Source organism: Fusarium flagelliforme, assembly GCF_020744385.1.
Source record: "Fusarium flagelliforme strain FIESC 12 MPI-CAGE-AA-0113 chromosome Unknown B0J16scaffold_4, whole genome shotgun sequence".
Lineage (NCBI taxonomy): Eukaryota > Fungi > Ascomycota > Sordariomycetes > Hypocreales > Nectriaceae > Fusarium > Fusarium flagelliforme.
The window spans coordinates 4,629,937-4,653,332 of record NW_025763506.1 but is presented as its reverse complement, the minus strand read 5'-3'; the positions used below and the strand labels follow the sequence as shown (position 1 = coordinate 4,653,332).

The 23,396-nt window shown below is 45.0% G+C and overlaps 8 protein-coding genes across 8 annotated transcripts; 2 read left to right on the top strand and 6 right to left on the bottom strand.

The window, feature by feature from the left end:
* Nucleotides 1–330: 330 nt before the first annotated feature.
* Nucleotides 331–1,504, bottom strand: B0J16DRAFT_343231 (uncharacterized protein). Its single transcript, XM_046127999.1, has one exon. It carries the CDS (start codon nt 1,417–1,419, stop codon nt 451–453), a length of 969 nt encoding a protein of 322 aa, XP_045983752.1. The 5' UTR covers nt 1,420–1,504; the 3' UTR covers nt 331–450.
* A 1,376-nt stretch (nt 1,505–2,880) lies between these two features.
* On the top strand, nt 2,881–3,652 carry B0J16DRAFT_146508 (uncharacterized protein). The gene is made up of 2 exons (XM_046121979.1): nt 2,881–3,255; nt 3,305–3,652. The coding sequence occupies exons 1-2, from the start codon at nt 3,106–3,108 to the stop codon at nt 3,587–3,589; spliced, it is 435 nt and encodes a 144-aa protein (XP_045983751.1). The 5' UTR covers nt 2,881–3,105; the 3' UTR covers nt 3,590–3,652.
* A 1,592-nt stretch (nt 3,653–5,244) lies between these two features.
* B0J16DRAFT_146505 (uncharacterized protein) lies at nt 5,245–5,855 on the bottom strand. Its single transcript, XM_046121978.1, has one exon. The coding sequence runs from the start codon at nt 5,817–5,819 to the stop codon at nt 5,400–5,402; it is 420 nt and encodes a 139-aa protein (XP_045983750.1). The 5' UTR covers nt 5,820–5,855; the 3' UTR covers nt 5,245–5,399.
* Nucleotides 5,856–6,676: 821 nt separating this feature from the next.
* On the bottom strand, nt 6,677–8,671 carry B0J16DRAFT_343227 (uncharacterized protein). The gene is made up of 2 exons (XM_046127998.1): nt 8,201–8,671; nt 6,677–8,145 (listed from the first exon to the last, which is right to left on the bottom strand). The coding sequence occupies exons 1-2, from the start codon at nt 8,596–8,598 to the stop codon at nt 7,143–7,145; spliced, it is 1,401 nt and encodes a 466-aa protein (XP_045983749.1). The 5' UTR covers nt 8,599–8,671; the 3' UTR covers nt 6,677–7,142.
* A 458-nt stretch (nt 8,672–9,129) lies between these two features.
* B0J16DRAFT_343225 (uncharacterized protein) lies at nt 9,130–10,322 on the bottom strand. Its single transcript, XM_046127997.1, has 2 exons — nt 9,892–10,322; nt 9,130–9,843 (listed from the first exon to the last, which is right to left on the bottom strand). Exons 1-2 carry the CDS (start codon nt 9,899–9,901, stop codon nt 9,176–9,178), a joined length of 678 nt encoding a protein of 225 aa, XP_045983748.1. The 5' UTR covers nt 9,902–10,322; the 3' UTR covers nt 9,130–9,175.
* A 2,223-nt stretch (nt 10,323–12,545) lies between these two features.
* On the top strand, nt 12,546–14,991 carry B0J16DRAFT_343221 (P-loop containing nucleoside triphosphate hydrolase protein). Its single transcript, XM_046127996.1, has 2 exons — nt 12,546–13,081; nt 13,144–14,991. The coding sequence occupies exons 1-2, from the start codon at nt 12,849–12,851 to the stop codon at nt 14,936–14,938; spliced, it is 2,028 nt and encodes a 675-aa protein (XP_045983747.1). The 5' UTR covers nt 12,546–12,848; the 3' UTR covers nt 14,939–14,991.
* A 33-nt stretch (nt 14,992–15,024) lies between these two features.
* On the bottom strand, nt 15,025–17,188 carry B0J16DRAFT_415376 (beta-tubulin). Its single transcript, XM_046133523.1, has 7 exons — nt 16,957–17,188; nt 16,865–16,888; nt 16,749–16,816; nt 16,637–16,691; nt 16,264–16,576; nt 15,889–16,187; nt 15,025–15,824 (listed from the first exon to the last, which is right to left on the bottom strand). Exons 1-7 carry the CDS (start codon nt 16,966–16,968, stop codon nt 15,234–15,236), a joined length of 1,362 nt encoding a protein of 453 aa, XP_045983746.1. The 5' UTR covers nt 16,969–17,188; the 3' UTR covers nt 15,025–15,233.
* Nucleotides 17,189–20,876: 3,688 nt separating this feature from the next.
* On the bottom strand, nt 20,877–22,426 carry B0J16DRAFT_356170 (uncharacterized protein; the record flags this gene model as incomplete). Its single annotated transcript, XM_046129456.1, has 8 exons — nt 20,877–21,120; nt 21,169–21,593; nt 21,653–21,769; nt 21,803–21,849; nt 21,913–22,030; nt 22,088–22,119; nt 22,189–22,283; nt 22,347–22,426. 8 exons carry the CDS (start codon nt 22,424–22,426, stop codon nt 20,877–20,879), a joined length of 1,158 nt encoding a protein of 385 aa, XP_045983745.1.
* Between the last annotated feature and the right edge of the window lie 970 nt (nt 22,427–23,396).

Here is a 23,396-nt window from a genome sequence, read left to right as displayed (position 1 = left end):
ATTGATTTATTCAAATATGCTATTAGTAAAGTCTGTTTGCAAGTTCCAAGAACTGTTTAAACGCTGATTTTTAAAGGTCAAGGGTATAGGCTAGACTCAGTATTGAACAATGACCGGGCGACGTGATACAGCGCGGGGGTTATGTCATAACACGTGTCAGGTATTGTCCAGGCCCTACACCGGTCGGTGTAGGTAATAGAACCCGATATTTTTAGGCAACCGTCAGTCACATGCTGTCATGGGTTTCAATGGCATAGCGCTTGTTTCTACGATCCTTTTTGCGAAAGTTTATGTGTTCCGATATATGATTAAACGGCTTTCGAAAATAAGAAACAATAAGAGCCGAAGAAAGAAGCACTTTATTTAGAGATAGTAAATATGCTACATCACTATGTCGCTATGAACGCCTAATGTATCTATATGAGGAATTCCTCCAAGAATCTTCCCTGGCTAAGTTCGTTTGCGCTTCAATCCTGTCGTATCCCCGGCAACAACTTGGACGGTGCCATCTGATGTGTTCAACGCTTGACTGGGCCCTTGAAACGCCGAATTCATAGGTATAGATGTCGAGGCTTCAGGCTTTGTCCTCGCTCGTTGATCGACGGAGCAACCTCTCCATGACTTTAACTGTTTGAGAGCCAACTTGGTAGATAAGCTTTTGCATGTATGCATTGTATCCTTTGATATTCCCGTGTCTCTGCATGTTACCGTAGTAAATAAATTGGGATTAGACGTAATAAGTATATCATCGTCAGAACTCACCACGTCTTCCCCCGAACTTGCATGACAGCTGCAATCCTGTGCATGAGTAAGCTTAACAACTGGCTCTGACGTAGAATGTACAAATCGCGACGGTTCATTCGATTCTGAGGATTCATCTTTGACCAACAAGCTGGGCTTCAACAATTCGGAAGGTGATAGTAGAGCCTGTGTCTCCAAACCACTAGCCTGCTTCGTTTGGACGCGTTTGCACTCATTTTCAGGGAACCTGGACGTGGAAATACTGTCAGCCTCGAGATCAGTTGTTTCGTGGCCTAAGGGGTGCCAAATGTGGTCGTCGGGGAGGTAGGAAGCGAAGTATCGGACAAGAGAGTCGAGAGAATTTGTACGAAAGAGTTGAACAGCATGTTCCCATTGCGGAGTCTTGATAAGGTTCGGGTTCCCAATGATCTCAAAACTTGCGGATTCAAGAGATTTGTTTAACTCGCCGAGTCGTTTTTGTCTGCGATCACTGGCTAGATGATGGAATTCGTCAATCGATTGTGCTTCGAACGAAATCTCGGTGATATCATGATAGAAGGCTTCGCTGTCCTGGATAGGAGATAGATAGGTGTTGTATTGGTCGTGAAGCTTAGTGAAGAGATCCTCTCTCTTCATGTCGAATTTCCAAGCTGGCCATGCCCACGATGGATCGTCCATATCCGCGAGATAGGTGACTTTCAAGTAATGAAAATTGAGGTAAAAAAAATCGAAATTTTGATGATGGATGAAAATTAAGAAGTGGTACATTAGAAGGACGTTCGCTGCGCTGCAGAGCTGGATATCTCCAGGACCCTGTGTTTCATGGCGGGCCATGGATTCCTTGCCGCTGACGTAGCTCACAAGGCAAGGGTGCAAGAGACCCATGCCATGTGCGGCAAAATTTAACCCAGGGTCCCCACTGCTGCCTCTCAGAGTGCGTGGCCTAGCTACTGGCGGCCCAGTTAATAGATTCTTCAAATATAACGTGATGTGGCACTTCTTTCTCAGAACAACAGTTAAGATAACGAACAACATACCAATCCTCTCCAGCTATGTCTGGCATCACTCTCCATCTCTCTGCTTTGCAATTAACGCCGCAACATTTCACGACACTGCAGAATTATTCCCTCAGGATGTCCCAGTTCACAATGGGGAAAATCACAGTCCTGCTCGACTCGGCTACTGCTGACCTCTCACTACACCTAATCTCAACCCCCGACAGCTGTACTCTGACGCTGCCCAAACTAGATGCAAGCGGCAGCACGCAAGACTGAAGACTGAAATCTAGTTCATGGATTTGCGCACGATCAGGGTGGCAATGAAGACAAGACATCGTATATTGCATTTATTCCATTATTACTTTCTTCTGAGATTTGGACTGCACCTTGGAATGGTTTGGATTTATTTGTCGCTTATCTCAGATAGTGTGTAGCGACGACTTACGGCCATAATATGTATGTACGTGGTGCTTTATGAGAATTGGCATTTGCTTTTAACTGCGTGACTGCGTGGATTACACAAGTGGCTAGATATTTAAATTGGCCAGTAATGTAATTAATGATTGAAGGAAGGATGTTTGCTTTGAACTAGGAGCTGTGCGGAATGTGGCCAACTCATTGCGCAACGCACTGTGCATGACAATTCGAGCTTGAACACATCTTGATTCCACAGTTATTGATAACCTCGTGATGCTGTATCAACTCAATGAGGCCAAAGGATCTTTACGATTTATGCATTCATTGCATCACGGATAAGGAGTGGCCGACAAATATTGATAAGTTTTACCATCTGTCGAATATTTGACGTGTGCCATCCGCCGTTCATACCCCCAACAGTTCTTCTCCATAGCTCAAAACGTTGAGGAAATTAAATACGTACTAGCAAGAGAAGGACTGCAAGTTCACTACATTCTGATTGGCTGCAACCCCCAACCCCCCCTTTTCTCCGATGAATGCTGTGGAGGCTTACGACAGCTTAGGAAGTAGCATATGCGGTTATTATGACGACCATTTCATCAAATACTGTATCCAATCATAGACACCGGAGGCTGGTCCGATGTTCAACTGCGACTGGCTGGCCTATAGAATGTATTTAATATTACCTAGCCTTAATACACCCATGAGTAACCGGACTGCACGTGATATATAAACGCAAATTTGCCTATTACGTCTTTATTAACACCTGCTTTCTGGTGGCTACAAGAGGCGGAGAATATCCACTTACATTAAAACAACCTAACTCACAACGCCATACTCAGCCAGTTTTACTGTAGTTTTCTATTATCCCTTTGCAAATTATACCTTTTAGGATCGCATCTCTCAAACAGATTCCAACGAAATTATTTTTACCAGCATTATCCGAACCATGTCCGGTTTTATCCACTACCGCCAGCGTCCCCTTCTCCCTGCCGCTCAGCCTCAAACTCCGGCCCCTACTCCTCGAAACTTACTCTGTCGACCCTCGCGAACCTGCTCTGTGATTGCATGCGAGAGCTGTCGAAAACGGAAAACCAAAGTATGATGACAATTCTAGCGATATATGCTACATCTAAACGTTCACATAGTGCAGCGGAAGTCAACCGCGGTGCACAAACTGTGCCCGAACCGATTCAGAATGTACCTACGCATACCCAACCAACAACATTGAGCTACGAAGACAATTCTGGCGTCTCCAGAGAGAAAGTACTGCATGTCAGAGGCTTATAGATATACTGTGTTCAAGAGACCACAGCGAGGTGGATCTTATACTCAATATGCTTCGGCAAAACATAAGTGTGGACGACATTCTGCTGCAGGTAAAACACGGAGATATGCTATGCGGACTGTCTACTGTGCCTAAGACTAAATAGTGCTATATTTACCTACCTTGCAACCCTCTCAAGAGAATGGCCAATCACGATTCGGGCTTGAGGGCTCGTTCTTATGCATCCTTATGGATAGCCACTATTACTGTGAGCTATTATACCCTCCTAAGTCTTCAAGTCCTCCATCCCAGGCATTCAAGAAGGCTGAGGGAGATTATAAAAGCTAATTCCTAACTAACCATTTAGTAGGCGGCTTATACAAATGTCGGATACTACAGAATGGGGTTGGCTGTGGAGTTAGTCTTAGAATGATATGCGAGCATACGCCGTATTATGTATGTGGGAGGGCAATCTTGTGGGAGGGGATATTGATTGTATTTATGTATTAACACTATTATTACTTACTTACCTTTTCTGGGGGCATGGGCCTAGTTGGGCCGCCAAGAACAATCACTCATCCACAACATCCAATGCGTGCCAGGGAAAATTCTGACGCAAAAGGATTAGCCGGAAGATCTCCGACGTTAGGGTGGTTTGATAATGCCGCTTGAGTCACGGATCTGGGAAAGTGAGCAAACGCCCCAACAACGCGTTCTGATGATGTAGGGGCGAAGAGCAGGGAGATTAAGAAGCTACCTTCTCTATAGCGTATTCAGAGGTGATGACGAAGGGCAGCTCGTTAATAGATAGTGCGACTAATGACCCTGACTGGCCAGAACCCACTCACCAAATTCTGGCATTCATCACGTTCCGGGTAGGCTGCAAAGATGAACTCATCAGCCTAGCAGCTAAGACCTTCGACCTAATAATCATCTACCAAATATATCAAACATCATTTAAAATCCAGTATTTCACACTTATTTAATTCGAAATATGATGTTGGCAGATAGAGTGATGTATTCGAGATGCACAGTCTTGTGCACACGGCAACACGAGATTGGCTTCAGAAACAGGAACGGGAGTGGCAGGCATCGAGCGATGCAATACGCCACCTTGCAGTAAGGTTCCCCAAAAAAGGCGATGCTCATTATGACCTGAGAGGGGAATATCTGCCGCATGCTATGCGGTTACTAAGCCGAAATCATGAAGACAAAACGGCGGAAACCTATCAGCTTTTTCAGAAGGCCGGAGAGGTCTTTTATACGGACAGACGATTCAAAGAAGTGACATGATGTTTCGAGGAAGTATATCGGTGGAGACAGGGCCATCATCCTGAAACAGACCATGATCGACTAAACTCAGAGCACGCCCTTGCAAGTGCATACCTCAATGTCTGCTCGCCGTCGCGTCCCCCAGCGGTCCCAGTCCGGTGCAGAGGCAGACAGATGGCCTTGATGACAATGTATAATAAATCCATTACCGTTGCAGACATATTCTTATCGTCGAGTGAGGCATGATCCATAATTGGGGTCACCGTGGTTGTAAACAGCTGTCTTGCTGTCCTTGGTGTAAGACCACCAAGCCTTTAGAGCTCCATCGCAGCTTTCAATCCCATGGCCGCTGCTCGTGTAATGTGCTCTTTGTATATGAAGCCAGCGTCCATGATCACCCCGAGAACCTTGATCTTGGTCTTGGGCCGAACAAGTTGTCTCCTGATCGCAAAAGGTTTAAGCAAGTAATTTAGTGGCTATCTGGATGAGTTTGTAGAGAGACGCCAGAATTTGCACCCCACAAAGCAGTGGTGGATAGATGAATTTGGTCCAATTTAATCAATATCACCCTATGTAAACTGCAATTTTATATTCTCTATAATCTTACACATTAAAGCAATACCCATTGACGAGATAGTCTCAAGAAAACGGAAGGTTTCGTCACCTAGATTAGCAACGATTGCTCCATGCGAAGCCGCCGATGATCAACCTCCACGTGATACAGTTCCATGCACCGTTTCGACATGGTTTTGCAAGTGCATCTTATGGTCTAACCTCTCGTCACACAGGCGGCAATGCAGCTTTTCGTTTGGTTGAAGATTAGAGAGATAGTGTCGTTTGAAGTGTCTGCTTAAGTCCCCAAATGAGTAGAAAGGCTTGATTAGCTTATTGACAGCTGGATCGGAAGGCTGGAGAATAGTGGCCTGACCAACACAGAGAAAGCACCTCTGACTCCGCTCCGTCCGGCTTTTAATAAAGACTGAAGTTATTGCATTACCTAAAATACTACCTGCTGTATCCTTGGTGGTGTTTTTGTGTAGATTGGATACATCGTTCTTTGTAGCTATTGCTTTGGATCTGGTTATAGGCGGCAGGGGTGATTCTTGGACAGAGCAGTAAGACATAACGCTCAGAATCGCATTATTACGGCAATGATATTGGGACTCGATTGTGTTGGTTACTAGTGCTGTTAAGGCTTCGTATAGGCGTTTCTGGGCTTGATGAGCATCTTCATGCGACGGTGAGATTGGTGGCTCCTTAAATGTCTTGCCAGCTAATTGTCGCTCGATATTAGTTATAGCTTGTTCCCTGGACTAAATCTTTCTGATCTGATCTTTGCGTTTTCTGCGTAGATGCGCCTTCTCGCTTTGAATATCCTTAGAAATCTTTCTTAGATGTGTGCGAGCTTTATTAGACTTATTGCCTTTAGAAGTAAGGAATTCTTACTGTCAAAGGAGATCCTGGATCTTTAGGTTATTGTTAATGCTTGCAGACTACTTAGCAGTGAGATAGGTAGGCCGTTGCCTGCTGGCTAAGTACCCGATACTGCAGGCTTGACGCATTAGCGCTTTTTGCTGCTCTTTATGGCTCACAACAGCCATAGTATCCACAGAGACAACACGGCTGAGGTAATGCTTCTTAAAAGTCCTAGAGTTGGTGTGTTAAAGCATGAGGTTGCGGAGTCTATCGCTGATATTTACTGCACTACTTGTTAATCAGTCTGTCTTTTACGTGATATATGTACGTACAGTATTGGTTAAACTCGTTGCCTGTATTGTAACGGAGCGTGTATAAGATTACAATAACGCTAAACCTAGCTAGTTCACTAAGTTTCTTTATCCAACCGGAAATTATATTATATGTAATTTATTCGTTTGCAGACAATACGTATGCGTTTATGCCTGTCTTGGTGGCCCTGCGAAAGATGAATATATTATTTATACTTTGTTTAAGTGGCAGTGGTAACTTGTGCTCGTTGGGGTGGATATTAAGCTTGCTTAAATGCTTAAGAGAAGTGAGAGTTGGAGCATTAAATGCTACATAATGGAATAGAAGACCTAGAAGAAGGGTATGTGGACTGAGTAGCAAGCTCGAGTCAAAGATAGTCTCGGGAAGAGTCAAAATGTTGCTGTTTAAGTCAGGCTCAGCGGCCAAAAGCGCGTTTGGCTACATCACTTACAAACGTATCCCACGTAATTGAATCCCCCGACTAACCCCGTCTTAGCATGCACTATGGTATCAACGAATGTAAAGGATTCGCCATGCATCGACGGCGACTGAATTGAGCCATCTTCGTGACTCTCTCCCACTCATTAGATTCGCAGCTTTGGCCTGGAGCTGCCGAGGAAATACACGGTCCATTGTAACAACCAGGAACTTCCTATGCAGCGGGACAGTACTGAACGGCAGCACAGCGGCTTCCCCAACTTTCACCAAGAATTGTATTCTTAATGTGTAGGGTTCCAGACAACATAAGTAATGTCACGAACACTTGTCATAGCCTTTCCAAGCAGGCCGACAAAACCGCCCTTCGGTGGTGCTCTCTCCTCTTCCTGTGGTCTGTACCGACTAGATATAATCCCCTCTTTAAAACGACCATTCGAGCAGGAACTCCGACGTAGGTCGCCTGTGGCATCTTGAGAGGACGGTGAGGGTCTGGCTGTAGCTGAGTTTGGCGATACGTTGTCTTGTAGACTGTCGTCGGCTCCTCCTGTTCCAACAGATACCGCCATAGGCTCATGAGCAGGTGATATATCCTGTCGGGGGAAAATTGGGATTGGGGGATGATGGACCACTTCACCATCCGCTCTGCGTTGTTGTGGAGTTTCGTATCCGGATTTAAGAGCAATAGATGGAAGCATAGAAAGTCGTTTTCCTTTACACAGCATTAATTCTGAGGTTTTCCGTCGAGGGACTGGCGACCTCCTTGTGTTTGTGCTCTTCATCAGAATACCATCATCTGAATCGCCATCACTGCAATGATAGCTGTAATCCGGCTTGCTATCACCATGTCCGGGGAGATGGCCGTCCACAATGACGCATTGCTCGACCCGTTCGTTGAAACGCGTGCGCTTTGGCTCACGGCTGGGAGGCCCAGTCCAAGGGGAGTCTGAGAATTGACTGAGATTATTACTCCCTTGACTTTGAGGCCGCTTTGCAACTCTTTCGGATAGGTTCTGGCTCCGCGAACGACCCAGAGGAGGGAAACTCCTCGTATTTTGGATATCAACAGGTAATCCAGATTGGCCAAGCGATGAGACTGTCGATGACGATCGAACGAACATATCTTCAGACATGCTCCGTCGCTTAAGTATTGGCTTTTTTCTGACCTGTCTATGTAAATCTGCCTTTCCTAGTGGCAATCGGCGGAGATCAGTCTGGATCAATCCAAATGGATTTTGCATCAAGTGCAAAGGTCCATAAAGCCAAGTTATGTCATCGTCCTTTCGCCTTAGAGGTGTAAGCTTTCCGATCGAACATGATGAGAAAAGTTGGGAATACAAACCAATTGAGCACTTCAGGACGGACAGTTCTCAAACTGTTTTTTACCTTGGCCCACGTTCTCCAAGCAGCATTTTCTAATCGCACGTGATCGGGTAGAGTTCCTCGTCCTATTACGATATATCGCCACGATGACCAAATATCCTCCTCTTTCCAATGGTGAGATAGATAGTCAACCTGGCGAAGCGGCCGGCTCGAGATAGCTATGTCGTCTTTGCTAGATTCGTGCCTGGTGGGAATGGTCGGTCCTAAGCTGACGCCACATGTTTCCGAACTTACAAAGTCCCTTGGAGAGACTCTGCAGCAGCCGCCATTTTGCAAAAATGGGGAAGACTTTGCGTAATTGTCGGGGTCAATTACAGGGTGGGCGCGACCGCGTTTTTGGGTCAGGGAGGAAGACATGACGTGACCTGGTGGATCAGTGCTACTGAATGGGAGCCAGAGAATGGGTGACAGTGAAAGAAGACGAAAGAGAAATTAATAGGATCAGTTTGAGTGGTATCGACAGGGAAATGGGATAGCGGTTGCTAAATAAGTCATGTGGAAGAAAACGAAGAGCGCCTCAAAAAGCATGCGGGCCAACAGACGTCCTTGTGTAACCGAAAACCAACGGCGTTAACGTGAGACAAAAGGCCATCAGCAGATAAAAATTTCTTCGACGCCACAGTACCGAAGAAAGAGGGGGGAAGGATAGAATTCGTCATAGTAAACTCATAAGCATAAGAGACACACTCACCAAACTGCAAATCAAAGGCGACTAGAGTAGGCGCTTACTGACGAAAGGATGACGGGTAATAAAAAGGGAAATAGAGTAAATGATCAGAAAGCTCACGTATGATTGTTTTATCTTGTAGCTTCTGTGTAAATGAGGCTAATTACATGATTTTCTCACATATAGTTGTCTTTCTCTTTTTTTTTAAAAAATTGATATTTGCATTGCCGCAATGCCTTATGTTCAGTTCAATCATTAGCGTGTCAGTTATAACATTATTGATCTTAGGATCTGATCTTCAACATAACGCCTTGCTTCTCTCTCCATGTAACGATGTATCAGAATACACTGGCAACTTGTGTGCTGTAGCAGTTGCGTTCTAAGGTCTAGAACCTCTTCTTTTAAGCTCTTCACCAAGGCAGATAACATACTATAGCGGTCTTCTATAGCCTGTGCATCGGACTGCAGCCTCATAAGATTCTCTTCTTTCCTTCTGCGACTCTCTTTTGCAGCCTTGAGATTTCTCTTCTGACGTTGCCTTTTCTTCCTATGGTTCTGAATACATAATTCATCATTTATATCGCTCCCGTCTCTGTTACCAGCAACCATTTCCCTCCTTTGATTATTCGTGCTACCCTCTCTTTTGACTTTTAGTCTAGCGGATTTTGGGGCCCTCCGTTGACCAACCTGCGGCTTCCTACTTCGGTAACGTATTTCTTGTGACTCTTGTGTTGGTAGTAACGAAGGAGCTGAAGCTAAGGATGGTTCCTCGGGTATCGTTACAAGTCGTTCAAGCCATCGCGAGGGTTCACATTGGGAGTCAAAGACAATGTCCGTGTCGTGAATAGCAAACTCGTTTCCAACAGTCTCCTCCGGACCGTACATATTTGGCATTTTCGCCAGTTCCATGCCCGAGAGAGAGTATATACGATCGTCTGTATCAGATGATAAGTTTAAGCCGCGTAATTGAAAGGGTGACTTACAGTGGCCCATTTCTCTGTGGAGCGTGTCAAAAATGCTCAACAACGCTTTCTATGCGGTTGCTAGGTTATGTCCTGGCAATCTTTGGTAAATTGGCAATAGTATGATACTGTGCTCAGAATGAGTTTTGCGGGAGGTTGATGACAAGAGGGTGGCGGGTTCCCTATCGCTTCTTGAAATCCCTGCGTCCAATCTGATGGAAACTCAGAGTTGAATCATGTCTTTTAGAGGGCAACTTAGCTGCAGCTGAATGCAAATGGACATTACGAAGACTGCTGGAGTCAACGGCCTGGACTGAAAGATAAAGTTAAAAGAGGGCACCAATGAGCAGCTGGTCTACCACCTTTGCCTCTTGAGCTTTTTTATCAATCAGCAAGATATTGCTCTTTGTAAAGCCCATGTTCTGAGTTGGCAGTGGGCTGATAAATGGGTGTGGCGTTTTGCTGCACCTCACTAAGTTTGGAGCGCTTCTTACGTAAAAATGATTGGCTTGGAGTCTCGGAGTGCATCATCTGTCCACTGTAATTGGTCGCTTCAAGCAAGAAATAAAACGAGATAAGACCCATGATGCGCTATGGCTCGTCATGCATGACGTGTCGCGTCTCGTCGGGCATGCAAAGCCTCGGGTATAATCAAGGCCGCACCCTGACCTTTTGTACCTTTACATAATTCATTAATGGGCGCTTTGTGATATTGTGGCAACTGAATATTAGGCTTGGCGGAAGCAGGGCGGATGATATAAGAACAGTTTGTTTGGATCGGATAAGAAGTATTCAAGTTTACGAAGCATCCTACAACGAACCTTGCCCTACTTGATAATTCTCGTCTGATAATGTGACTGCGTCTTTTATACCTACTTGGAGTCCCACTGCCTCTTAATTGAATCCTTATATAGCTAGTCCCTTTGTTATATTTAAACACTTAAATGCTGTTTCTTTAATTTAATTTTAATTTTATCCTTAGAACTGCTTCACCTTATTGTCTCTTACATAATCCGTTTCAACTCATTCTATACATTTATTTACCTTTCAATCTTTTCTCGCCTCTGCTTAGGTGCTTGCTACAGCCCCGGGCTTTAAGAATATCCTGTTACACTCTTCTGGATTTTGCCCCTAGATACAGGTACACCCGCCTAACTGGAGAACACTTTGCAAGATTACAATATGAATCTATGTAGCATTAGTAAAGTCGTTTGCTGCTATGCATCTTATTTACCCTTCAATGCAATGTATATAGGATCTTTTTGAAACCTTAATATGCAAGAGGTCTAGATTGTAGACTCACAGGGTAGTATTAATTTATTAAATATCTTCTGCGGGTGACGCCAGTTTTTATGCTTGTATTTTTACATTTCAACATCATCACTCGTGATCCTTGTTGTTGGTACAGCGTATACTATGTTGCTTGGCACCGCTGAAAGCTTTTATCTCGTCCAAATTGTATCATCTAAAAAAAAAGAGGTAATTGTGAAAATGTAAATGGGTGGTCAGTCAGTGAACAGTAAAGAGGACGGTATTAAAAATTCAATAAGGCTACAAGGATGGCTTGTCAACAACATGAATTCGGAGCAAAAGGTCCACAATGAAAGGTCGAGAGCTTTTATACCTAACCAGTCGAAATGTACAATGCAGGCTCCCCAAGCTCAAAGTCAACATCAGAGCCCAACTGCAACATTTGGTGTGAGTACAAGCTTTATCCGATGTACAAGATGTGGTCCGGTGCTCTGGATTGGTTGCATGAGTACATCAGGAAAGTACCGTTATGGTCAAGCCTCTCGTGCCATGCGGTAAAGTCTGTATGAGGTGATCCTACTGCCTGCAGGTTTTGCAAGGGTGTACGCGGGAGCTACACCATGCACAAGGCCTATAAGGGTAGCCGATGTGATAGACCTGCGTATTTTGACCAGTGAAAGCATTGACGGAACACTGTTATAGTACCATATGAGTCAACCCATCGGCGGCGTTATGCCAATACGCACTCAGGAGCAAGGCAGGGATTATGTTGATTATGGAATGACGATTGCAAAGTATGGGTAATGCCTTTTGACGCGATGTTGACAAACCGGGGCTGACTAGGTTTTCTGATAACTAACTGTTCCTTGTGTTGAGAATGAAAATGGTCTGTTAAACACGCGGTCCATCACTAATCAACCAAAGTAGAACGTACAAGATTTATGTTCGTTTGCCAGCGATCGGGTGGATCCGAGGGGTGATCAGGACTGTAGACCATTTCGGAGGAGGCTGTCAAGAATTGCTTGATGTGGCAACCTGACACCCTCGTCACATATGTTATAGCGCAGTGATATTATGGACTCACCGTGGATAGGTGAACGGCTTTATTTGCGAAATATGTTAAATTAAACACAATGTGCCAAGTAATGCGATGCAAGTCCATGTCAGTAGTCCAGAGAGGATTGTACAGTATATTTTTCAGTTATTAATTCATTGAGTATCCCGCCTCCATGTGGCTGCTATTCCTCATCATGTAGTTATGTGCCTCAGGCCGCAGTATTACCTGAGGTCCTACCAATCACAGGCCTCGGATCTTGGACCGTAACGTTACCCTGTGGCCGCTCCTCGCCTTGGCTGTAGTAATACATGTGACCAGAAGTTGACAATAGCGTGGCATGCCCTTTCTAGTATCAGGATGCTGAGACAGACAACGCTGATAGAACTCGTTCTCTGTTGCAGAGGCTTTTGCCCCTGATGCTGCCAAGGCATCAGAATGACGTGAGCTTGGCCATATACGTGATATGTCACAGGAGGACCGGCTCAAGCGTTCCAAGACATTTTCTCTATGCCCAATGTGGAGATGACGGCTACAAAGACTGCCCTGATTTCGCATCCATGTATCCAGCTTGTACAAATAGACTTGCTAGACCAACGTAGCATTCAAGAGGCTGACTACATAATTGACGTTCCACAAAACAATACAGCGTTTCTTGATTGTTAGATCCATTATGGACAACCGTTCGAGTACAACCTCAAACGACCAGGCCAGCAACCCAGTTCGGTCCGAGAGCCTATCCAGCCCAGTACCACTACAATTACACGAAACGCATCAAGTCATTCCATATTCGCGTAATCTCAATGCGATTTATCGGTCGGACATAGCGTCAAGGCTAGATAGCCTCGCATCCCAAACACCTCACGACTGTCGCGGTATTGCGCTTTGGGGTAGTAGTGGATTCGGGTGAGTCTTCTAGAATATCCCATCAGTTGTAGAGATGCGATAAGCGATACTTACTGGAGTAGGAAAACACAAATCGCACTCGACTTTGCCTACCGACGATGCGAGGATCCTATGTGTTCTGTCTTTTGGGTTTGTGCCAGTGGACGGACTACCTTTTTGCGCGACTTCAGGAAAATCAGTAACAGATTGGGCTTGAACAGTGACCTTAAGGGCGAAAAGCTTCTAAGGGCAGTTTGTGAAAGCATTCAATCAAAACCTCAATGGCTCCTTGTTATTGACGGTGCCGACGACCTCGCTTGTCTTGGTGGCAATTCAGGCTTCGACTCTACAAAGCACAGAACAAATCTACTTAACTACGTCCCTTCGAGCGGCACAGGAACAACTCTTTGGACCAGCTGTGATCGAGACGTGTTGGACATTGTAGCGTCTCCGAAAGAAGCAATTCATGTACACCAGATGACATGCAACGAAGCATTGAAGCTTTTTGGGATCGCCAGAAACCAGGAGATTGGTGAGACAGAGAAAGCCAGTACCAGGGCTTTGATCGATGAGCTTGGTCGACACCCTCTAGCGATACTTCAAGCAGGCATCTATTCGCAGCTTACATCAACAGCAGTCGACCAATACCTTGTGGAGCTGGATAGGGTAAATTTGAACCGACGCATCAATATCTTTACCGAATCCGATACCCAGTCGGAGCCCAACGTTCCTCGCCGCATCATCCAGGCTGTGGATATCTCGATAAAATACATCCAAGAGCGGAGCTGGATCGCCTGCGACATTCTGCATGTCCTTTCCAATCTTTCGAACAAGGAGATATCCTTGAGCATCATAAAAGCAGTCACCTGGAGCTGCATGACAAAGGGTGGAAGATGCCCAAATACTGTGGAGCAAGAAATGGAGGCGGCTCTCGCCCTCCTCCGTAAGTACTGCTTCCTTTACATGGCTACGGAAGAAAGTGGCGAGTTGAATTTTGAAATGCCGAAAGTCATACAGGAAGTCGCCCAGGTCACCTCATCTAGCGAAAACAGAATCACAGAGGCGAGTATCGCGATGAGATCAAAACTGATTTTGCAGACTGTCCAGATTGGTGGTGACAGAAGCGGAGGACAGGGTGAGATGGCAGACGCTATCACTAACGTTTGCTTCTTGCGTATGGCGTTGGAGATCATGGAACACCGTCTGAACAAAGCAACACAGGAGATGGATACACAATGTGAGAAGTATTTGAATCATACATTACGTCTTTGCAAGTTGGCTGAGAGTAGGGAAGAAATAGATCTGGCCGTGGGGCTTTTAAATCTCCTTTCAGGGCACTTCTCCAGCAATGGCCTGTGGGAAAATATGGCGGTGGTAGCGATAAGAGCCCTCGAACTGAGAATTGAGGGTTTTGGGAAGGAGCATGCTGACACATTGTGGAGTATGGGAAATCTTGCCTCGTCATTCTATCAACAAGGACTATATGGCGAAGCTGAAGAGTATTTGGAGGATCTGCTCAAGCTACGACGCAATATCCTGGGGCCGGAACACTCTCATACAATGTGGACCATGAGCTCTCTCGGGGTGACATATGGTATGCGGGGCCAATACAGCAAGGCTGAGGAGACCTTTCTATCATTAATAAGTTTACAGCGAGACACGATTGGCGAAAAACACCCAGACACAATCATGAGCGTTTGTAACCTAGCGGCGACATCTCATAGCCAAGGACATTACGATCACGCTGAAGAATTGTTGAGATCAGTTTTGACGCTCACTACAACAGAGTCTCAGGCAAAGCATCCTGACATGGATCAAGTCAGGTATATGCTTTCTGCAGTGCAACAAAGTCGGGCTTTAGCAGTCAAGGCGGAATAAATAGAACAGGATTGAGCTCTCAGGCATCACATGGTTTAAGAGGTGTACTATAGTACTTTCAATTTAACTACGTAATCTTTTTACAAGTCATCTATCTAAGAGATCATTGCTGGCAATGTAGAATGCAGGTAGGAGTAGTCTCCAATACGTTATAAACAAAGCAACTAGTTTGCGTAGCGAACAACACACTGCAAGATATACAAGAATTGTCCTTCGGTAGATCTTGCTTCCACAAGGCGTCATGACTTAATGTAATCCAACACCATGAGGTTTCCAACCGCAAGATTGGGACAGACTACTCGTCAACCTCATCAATCTCGTCGGGGATCTCCTCCTCGCCATATTCCTCCTCATCATAGGCGTCGTCAATACTTGCATCCTGATACTGCTGATATTCTGATACCAGGTCATTCATATTAGACTCAGCCTCTGTAAATTCCATCTCGTCCATACCTTCACCGGTATACCAATGTAAGAAAGCCTTACGGCGAAACATAAGGGTAAATTGATCACCGATGCGTCTAAAGACCTCTTGAATGGCAGTTGAGTTACCGACGAAAGTAGACGACATCTCTAAACCCTGCGGTGGGACAGAGCATAGACTAGTTTGTACGTTGTTGGGAATCCATTCAACAAAGTAAGACGAGTTCCTTTGCTGGGCTCTATGCATCTGGTCCTCTATTTCCTTAGCAGACACCTTTCCGCGAAAGATAGCAGAGCAGGTCAAATATCGGCCGTTTCGAAAATCAGATCCCGTCATCATATTCCTCGGGTTAAACATCTGCTGGGTAAGCTCGGGGATAGAGACGGCATTGAATGAATGCGAGCCCCGGCTGGTAAGAGGCGCAAAGCCGACCATGAAGAAATGCAGGCGTGGGAAGGGGACCTAGGGGCGGAGGAATGGTTAGCCACAATGTTCTTGGATCGTATGTTTAAACATGTTTTCTTACCAAATTGACAGCCATCTTACGAAGGTCAGAGTTTAGCTGTCCAGGGAAGCGAAGCGATGTTGACACGCCAGACATAACCGCTGACACAAGGTGATTGAGGTCACCATAAGAAGGATTTGTCAACTTCAGAGTACCCTTACAGATATCATAGAGAGCCTCGTTATCGATACAGAAAGTCGCATCCGAGTTCTCGACTAGTTGATTCATAGAAAGTGTGGCATTATACGGTTCCACGACAGTGTCAGACACTTTGGGAGATGGTACCACACTAAAGGTAGCCATCATCCGGTCCGGGAACTCTAAATGGGTGGTTAGAACTGTAAGAGATAGCGCAGCGCATTGCAATTTGCATCACATCAGTGGTATCAATCTCACCTTCACGGATCTTGGAAATAAGTAACGTGCCCATTCCGGAGCCTGTCCCGCCGCCAAGCGAGTGCGTGATTTGGAAGCCTTGGAGGGAATCACAGGCTTCGGCCTCCCGACGAACCACATCAATTACCTGATCTACCAATTCAGCGCCCTCAGTGTAGTAGCCTTTGGCCCAGTTATTTCCAGCGCCTGATTTTCCGAAGACAAAGTTATCGGGACGAAAGAGCTGGCTAAGTGGACCTGACCGCACTGCATCCATCGTACCAGGTTCTAGGTCAACAAGCACGGCACGTGGCACATACTTATTACTGGAAGTCTGAGCAGAGTCTGTCAGAGGCCGAAGATGGTTCGGGATAGGTCATAGAACGTCACGTACCTCGTTGAAATAGACATCCAGACGCGCACGCTGCAATTCAGAAGCTCCATTGTATCTAGATTGATGCGTGAGAAGAATAAACATTTAGTGACGTTTTGAATAGGGCACCTACACTCCACTGCTGTCCAAACCATGCTCGCCCGAAATAGTTTGCCAGAAGGCAGAGCCAATCTGGTTGCCCTATTGAGGTCAATATGCTGCGTGAGAAGAGAAGCGCGTGATACTTACACATTGGCCAGCTTGGAGGTGCACCTACAACGAAAAACCGCATTCAAGGTTAGTTTGTGGAGAGTACAATGAATGGTTACAAGCGGACTTACAATCTCCCGCATACTGAGCTCAATTTTGGTTATGAAGCGTCGACAAGATAAATCTGTTTAGCGTGCGAAAACAAAAGAACGTCAAAATGTTGAGAAGGAGGGGTCAGCAAAAAAAGGTCACGACTGGCACAACCCCCAGGGATAAACATCAATAATTACACCAGCCACAATTGGTAAGCCAACTGATCTTCAATTTAAGATCATCCTTTTGGCGAAGATTATCTATTTCCTCATCCTCTCTGTTTCCTCTGTGGCACAGTATGTACGGCAGATGGTTGTGCAAGTTCATGTTTGTTGCTCTTGTGACCTGTGACCTGTAGCCTGTACGTAATATGTAGGTTGACAGCCACGACATGACGATCCAATGAGCGCATTATACGGTGCTATGGCCCCCGTTAGATTTCGATAAATGAAAACTTTTCTTATGAGTAAGCTGCCTTGAAATGGTGACGACGCCATGTGGTAACGACAAATCAACGAAATAATCTTTGCAGTACTATTAAAGAGGTGTAACCTTATACCTCAAGCCTTGGCTTTAAACCACCGCGATTTGATGTTTTACTTGTACTTTGTCGAGTATCTATCTATACGTCCGAATCTATCGTTCGTTATTCATCTTTCACTCGAGAACATATCCAACTGCCTTGAGCCAGCACTCGTGTAGCAAACGGTACCGTGATGAGCAGAAATTGACAGATTAATCGTAAAGATTGAACAAGGAGTTAAGCGAGTGCACATAACGTCTGACTCTGGAATATAGAGAGTGACTCAGGAGAGTGCCGTGACGCTAGGCGTGGGGGGGTATTTCAGAGGAGGCTTTCTCTGCTTTATACTCAATAACCTTGCAAAGCGGAGTACCAGTACCATGCTGAGGGGACAGGTTATTCTGTAGTTCGGGTCGAGTTCCGCAGCATCAAGATCGGCACTCTTTTCTGTCTGTTCAATATAGCGCTACGTTTCGCTTTGTTCTGGATATTTTGTGACTCTTCCGCAATTGATGAGGTTAAATCGATCTTTTCCAAGTCATGTAATGTATTTTCCACATTCTCTATTCTTTGACAGCAGATTTTACTTGGACCAACTCGATTTTTTTCCTGCTCGTATTTGTACGCTTAACTGTCTTTTGAATACCCCCCGAACTTTAACCCTGTCAGGATGGCTTGCCTCTCCTTGTGTACGAACTTGAGGTAATGTGTAAGGCTCTTCTGTTACAATATGTGCGCCAAGACAGCCTTTAGACAGAATCCAGCTGGTCCAAGGAGTCGGCCCGATTGTCTTTTTGAATGTTGACCAATCCGCCGTAAGCGGGAGATGTGGCAGTAGCACAAGACTTATCTTGTCTCCACTCTTTTCAATCATGAAATACCATGATATCATGCAAAGCTTTGACTTCATTGCTTTTATGTATGTCTCAAGAAAGCTATTCAATGGATGCTAGGAGCGACATGGCAGGCTTGTGAATAGGCAGGATGATAGTGATGTGACGTCCAACAATGCCAATGGGTTATTCCTGCTTTCGTGTACGCGCGGTTGCATTATTGCGTGTGCCCCTGCTGGTGGAGGAGGAAAGAGGTGGATCGTTCTGATTGGCTACATGGAAGCGGTGTGCTCCGAGGATGTTCATTGTTCATTATCGCGTCACAGTCGCGTTTCCAACAGATCAGCCTGAAATTGTCTTGTTATGGACAATAACATGTGAAAGAGTTAGCGTCGTCTCAAGGATGTTAGATTTCAATAACCAAGGCACTCGAACTGTGGCAACAAGCGGGGTGAAACCTTCCAAGAATATTTCACTTAACCCTTGCATCGAAATTTAAGCTCACCATCCCCCGTGGCTTTATTGTCTAGTCCAGAACGTTGGCATTCTCCTGCAGCAGCCTAGGGCCTCTTCTCACACCGAGTGGCGACATCAGGTAGCTGACACCAATTTTGTCAGACATCCAATTAACACTTACGGAGTGTCCCCTCCGATGTTCAGGTCCACCAGAAAGCTCTTGATCATCATGTATAGCGTCAATTCCGTAGTACAGTAGAACCAAAGCTAATGCGGCGTAATATGGCTTGTAGCCTGTGCTCAAGCGTCTTATCTAAATGTAAAGATGGTTGCTTGAACTAGGACTATTCATTAGACCGTAGTTCCGCCCACTTCATACAATGAGTTAGGTGGCAGTTTGAAATGGAAATCTCAGACCCCCTACGTCTTCCAACTTACTATTACAAAATATTTTGCTCCAGTTACCCTACAGCCGCGATTCTGAAAATCTGGAAAGGTAATAGTACTCCTATCACTTCGGGACCCCCAAACTTATCAGCAATACGGCATATACTCACATTAAATATTCAAGTAGCAATACTGCCTTTTTTAAAGACAGTGAACTTGAAAAGTATACAAGGAAAGAACTCCTTTGGCTGTTATCCGACTGGGCAACCAGCAGTTATGTTGGAAGAGTTACGTAGCTATATTCATCGAATGTTACATCCCTACGAACGTCAACGCCTGCTTAGAAAACCCACAATACGTAAAGCAGTTCATTTCGAGTTATACGATTGAGTACAATATTTCTTCCAAAGTGATCCATTAATACCTAGGAAGTCTAAGCTACTTCTCGTGGGACGATCCCGCAATAAATCTGGCTATAAATCTATAGATCCAAAGACATTTCTTTATATAATTTAATCTCCATCAACCCGTTGGGAGACCATCTGCTCAAGTACAGTATTCAAATCTACCTTAAATAAAAAGCCTGTAAAGCTAGAGAGGCTATAGGTATCTGCTAACGAAAGGTCTTTCGTAGAGTCTATTATAGTATCCTATATTGCATGCTAAAAGTTAGTCTTTTATATATTCACATTTAACACTTGGGAAACAATTTCTAAGGTTATCATACCATACATATATCCCTTACTAGGGTCTAATATTTAAGATAAGTTTAACTGTTTCTTTTTTACACTGGAACTCCCCGATAGGGACTTAACTTATTCTAGGGTTAAAACGTTTTACTACTGCATTAAATATATTATTAATGGCCAAGAATTCTGGGACGATAACAACAGTCTAAACTATTAAGTGAGCTTCAGAAGGAAGCAAGTTCTTAAACATGAGAAACTAATTACTTAATTACCTATCGGTTAGTAATCAGGGTGGGTTGAAGTGGTAGTACAATTATAACTTAAATTAAAAGGATAAATAAAATTCATACTTGTGATCAATATCCGACTTGGAATCTACTATGTGCTAGGAGCGGCAGGTACAATTAAGAATTGATCTATTCCGATAACTAGCATTTTTGCCTCAGTACCTTGTAGCTTAGAACACTATGATTATGTGAGTTGGACTTGTTTTCCGAAAGACAGCTTCCTCCAGGCTATCAGAGACAGCGATACTCGGCTTGGTTTGCACTTGCTTGTGAACCCTATCCTGGCTGAAGCATGCCTGGGTCATAAGAACGCAACAATAAAAATGATGACTTGAAATTATATGTCTTTTTAGTCTAATTGAAATCGTGAGTTTTATTATAGTATGAGTAGTTTTATCAGGTACAGAACATAGGACCAGAGAACTATGGCTTGCAGATGTTGTAATTGGATCATTTCAATTCTTGCTCCTCTGACTGGGTTAGTGATCTATGTTCTTGCTTCTAGGTTCGGAATTTTCTGTCTCGAGAGGAATCTTGAAATTGGTGAACTGACTGATTTCTTTAACTATGACACAATTTGACTTATCTTCTTTGCATTAACATAAAGACGCAACAAGAAAGTTTGATGACAGAGTATGATTACTTTCATCTTAAGACTATATTTAAAGCTTTCCGTGGCTTTATTTGAACATATGTTATTCCGGGATATTTGTTGCCTTGATGGACCCCTATAGTGGACGTGTGGTCATCATCATATTAACCTCCTAGCGAGGTCCACTAATGCTAGTAAGTTCGAGGCACCTGTGTCTCCTGATGCCTTCTTGGGTGCGTGCCAGAAATAAAATTCATCTCCCCACCAGTAGTCAGGCCTGACCTAGAAGATACCATATCTTCCCGATTTTCTACAGCACTATTGGGGTAGTGGATTCTGTTGATGATGTTATTGTGAGGGGTTATGCGCCTCGGGGTGTCGAAGGCGCCAGCCGAAGATTGCGAGACATCGTTTGCTGCTCTACCTGTGTCGTATCTGTAGTCGTCAGGGCCCCCGTCAAAGATGCTCGACGAGGTCCCGGACTTGTTCTGCTCCGCATCATCGAAGGTCGGCTTTGCGATGCTAGGGGCTTTGCCGATGGCGTTGACCCCCATGTCCCTCAGCTTTCCAGGATTCTCTGCAGTGTCTTGGCCCGACATATTGTTGGCTGCTGGCTTTCCGCTATGAGTCAGGTTTGCAACGCGCTGCTGCACACCTTCAGAGCACTCACGCGCCTTGGTAGACAACTCCGTTGCCCTGGATTTGCCATCCTCTGCAAGTGTCTTACCCTTTTCAGTGGCCGCGTTGGCCAGCTCTTTACCGCGCGCTGTTGCGTCCTGAGCTACAGCACGTTCATGAGACGAATTCACGAGGGGAGCGATGTATACCGAGGTCAGGCCCAGCACGGCTAGCGAGAACGGAGATGCAACTTTCATTACCCAGAACATTGTTATGAAGCTGAGGAAAGCCTGCCTTGGTATTAGTAAAGAGTCCCGTTTATACGGGTGAGTATTGAGTTGCAACCTACAACAAAGGTTTTGCCCAGGTCCTCGCCATAGATAATCTTCTGTAATTGGACGACGGCGCATTGGACAAAGTCATGGATGTCTCTCAGGGTGGCATTGAGGGTGGGCACTGGGACTGTCTTGTACTACTTGGGTCGAAGGCGAAAGAGAACGGTGTTGGGGCCGAACTGCCGACTAGTGAATTCAGTGAGGAAAATTACTAGAATATCAGAGTCAGCGCGTGTTTATCTCTCAAGTCATATGTACTTATGATATCACGTACTTCCAAAAATGACCGCTCCGGCCTTCACAGCTAATTGTGTGAGAGGTAGGTAGTGTGCTCCGAAGAGGACGCTCAGAGAGCTCAGGTATGCTCCTAGGGTGGGAACTGGATCCTCCCACTGCAGACATACATTAGCAATCAGACATGTAGATAGTGAGTTCCATTAATAGCCTACATTAATGTACTTGTAGAGGCTGTCTTTGTAAGCTGTAGGATTGAAGTTGTTGGCTCGATACTCTATCATCTTCTCGATGTTGCTTTATATCTGAATCTTACCTATGAGCTCCTTCAATGGTCCCTTCTCTTCTTGTAGGTTGTGGCCATCTGAATTTCTGTTTTTTTCCCCATCGTTTGTTAGATTGCGGAGGCCACTATTGATAAGCCTTGTGAGCTATTTATTGAACGAATGGGGCTTTTAACTGATTTATCAGTACTTACACTCCCCAGGGTTTTGTTCGGATTGCTCAGCACCGCCGGTCTGGACGGGCATGACGACAAAGGCTGGTCCACTCATGATGATAGTGGTTACGGATGTGTATACGAAGGGGAAGACTGGTGGCTAGAGTTAGGTTCTTGGATTGACAGAATGACTGGTACTATGGTTTCCTGGTAAATTTCGATTGCTTTTGTATAGACTGTAGACTGAATGGACTGCGTCATGTCGTTATCCGTTGAGGAGGTTATTCTAGCGCCTGTCTTACTAAAAACATTCCTTCCCTCGACTGCACTTGTGGTAGTAAGGTTGGTCTTACATGTGCTGGCGGTCCCTTTAATGGCGAGTGCTGTGGCTCTTCTGGCTTTTGCAGAACGACTAGCATCCACTGTGGTCCAGGATGGTAAGTTATTATACCCTGTCCTTTCTTATTGGCTCAGCTGCTAACTTGGTTCTCCAGTCAAAAAGGTTTCGGTCGCTGCAGTTAGCTGTAATGTTGCATGGATCCAATGGCTCTATAGTCATACCGGCCTTTGATCTAAGGTACTTTAACTATCGATCTGTTCCGATGTACCTTTGTTGCCATACTTGCCCCTAGTCCAACATACCAAAATCAACTCGAGTAGAATTGAATTTACCAAAGTCACTAACGTACATGATCAGCGGACCGGACGAAAGGTTCAACTTTAAGATCAATTATAATAAAGACACAATAGACTATCTAATCAAGACCTTAATGAGGCTAGGACGGTCACCAACGAATTCTGGTCCTCGTACCTCAATAGAGCAACATTATGTGCTGTTTCTGGTGAGGAGAGTCGTGGTGTCCAGGTCCTGCTATTGGCCCCGGTATTCAGGCTTGCCATATCATACCCCAACACCATTACTATGTGTACTTGTTCCTTTTTTGACACTAAGGGTCGTATTTCCTAACATGGCTGTCGGATGTGGGTTTTCTTTTGAATGAGAGGCAGCAGACGTGCCGGTGCCAGGTATGATTTGTTCACCTAGACTCGTAATCGACAGGTGCCAGATGACACGTGTCTTGTAA

What these genes read in the sequence shown, in the direction of transcription:
- B0J16DRAFT_415376 (XM_046133523.1), bottom strand. An exon ending in ACCTCCAAGCTGGCCAATGT is followed by an intron (nt 16,817 to 16,864) that starts GTAAGTATCACG and finishes TGACCTCAATAG; the next exon opens with GGCAACCAGATTGGCTCTGC. An exon ending in GTAAGATGGCTGTCAATTTG is followed by an intron (nt 15,825 to 15,888) that starts GTAAGAAAACAT and finishes CTCCGCCCCTAG; the next exon opens with GTCCCCTTCCCACGCCTGCA.
- B0J16DRAFT_343231 (XM_046127999.1), bottom strand. Translation starts at nt 1,419, where the DNA reads ATGGACGATCCATCGTGGGCATGGCCAGCTTGGAAATTCGACATGAAG.
- B0J16DRAFT_343221 (XM_046127996.1), top strand. Translation starts at nt 12,849, where the DNA reads ATGGACAACCGTTCGAGTACAACCTCAAACGACCAGGCCAGCAACCCA. An exon ending in TGGGGTAGTAGTGGATTCGG is followed by an intron (nt 13,082 to 13,143) that starts GTGAGTCTTCTA and finishes TTACTGGAGTAG; the next exon opens with GAAAACACAAATCGCACTCG.
- B0J16DRAFT_146508 (XM_046121979.1), top strand. Translation starts at nt 3,106, where the DNA reads ATGTCCGGTTTTATCCACTACCGCCAGCGTCCCCTTCTCCCTGCCGCT. An exon ending in GTCGAAAACGGAAAACCAAA is followed by an intron (nt 3,256 to 3,304) that starts GTATGATGACAA and finishes ACGTTCACATAG; the next exon opens with TGCAGCGGAAGTCAACCGCG.
- B0J16DRAFT_146505 (XM_046121978.1), bottom strand. Translation starts at nt 5,819, where the DNA reads ATGTCTTACTGCTCTGTCCAAGAATCACCCCTGCCGCCTATAACCAGA.
- B0J16DRAFT_343227 (XM_046127998.1), bottom strand. Translation starts at nt 8,598, where the DNA reads ATGTCTTCCTCCCTGACCCAAAAACGCGGTCGCGCCCACCCTGTAATT. An exon ending in CGTCCTGAAGTGCTCAATTG is followed by an intron (nt 8,146 to 8,200) that starts GTTTGTATTCCC and finishes TACACCTCTAAG; the next exon opens with GCGAAAGGACGATGACATAA.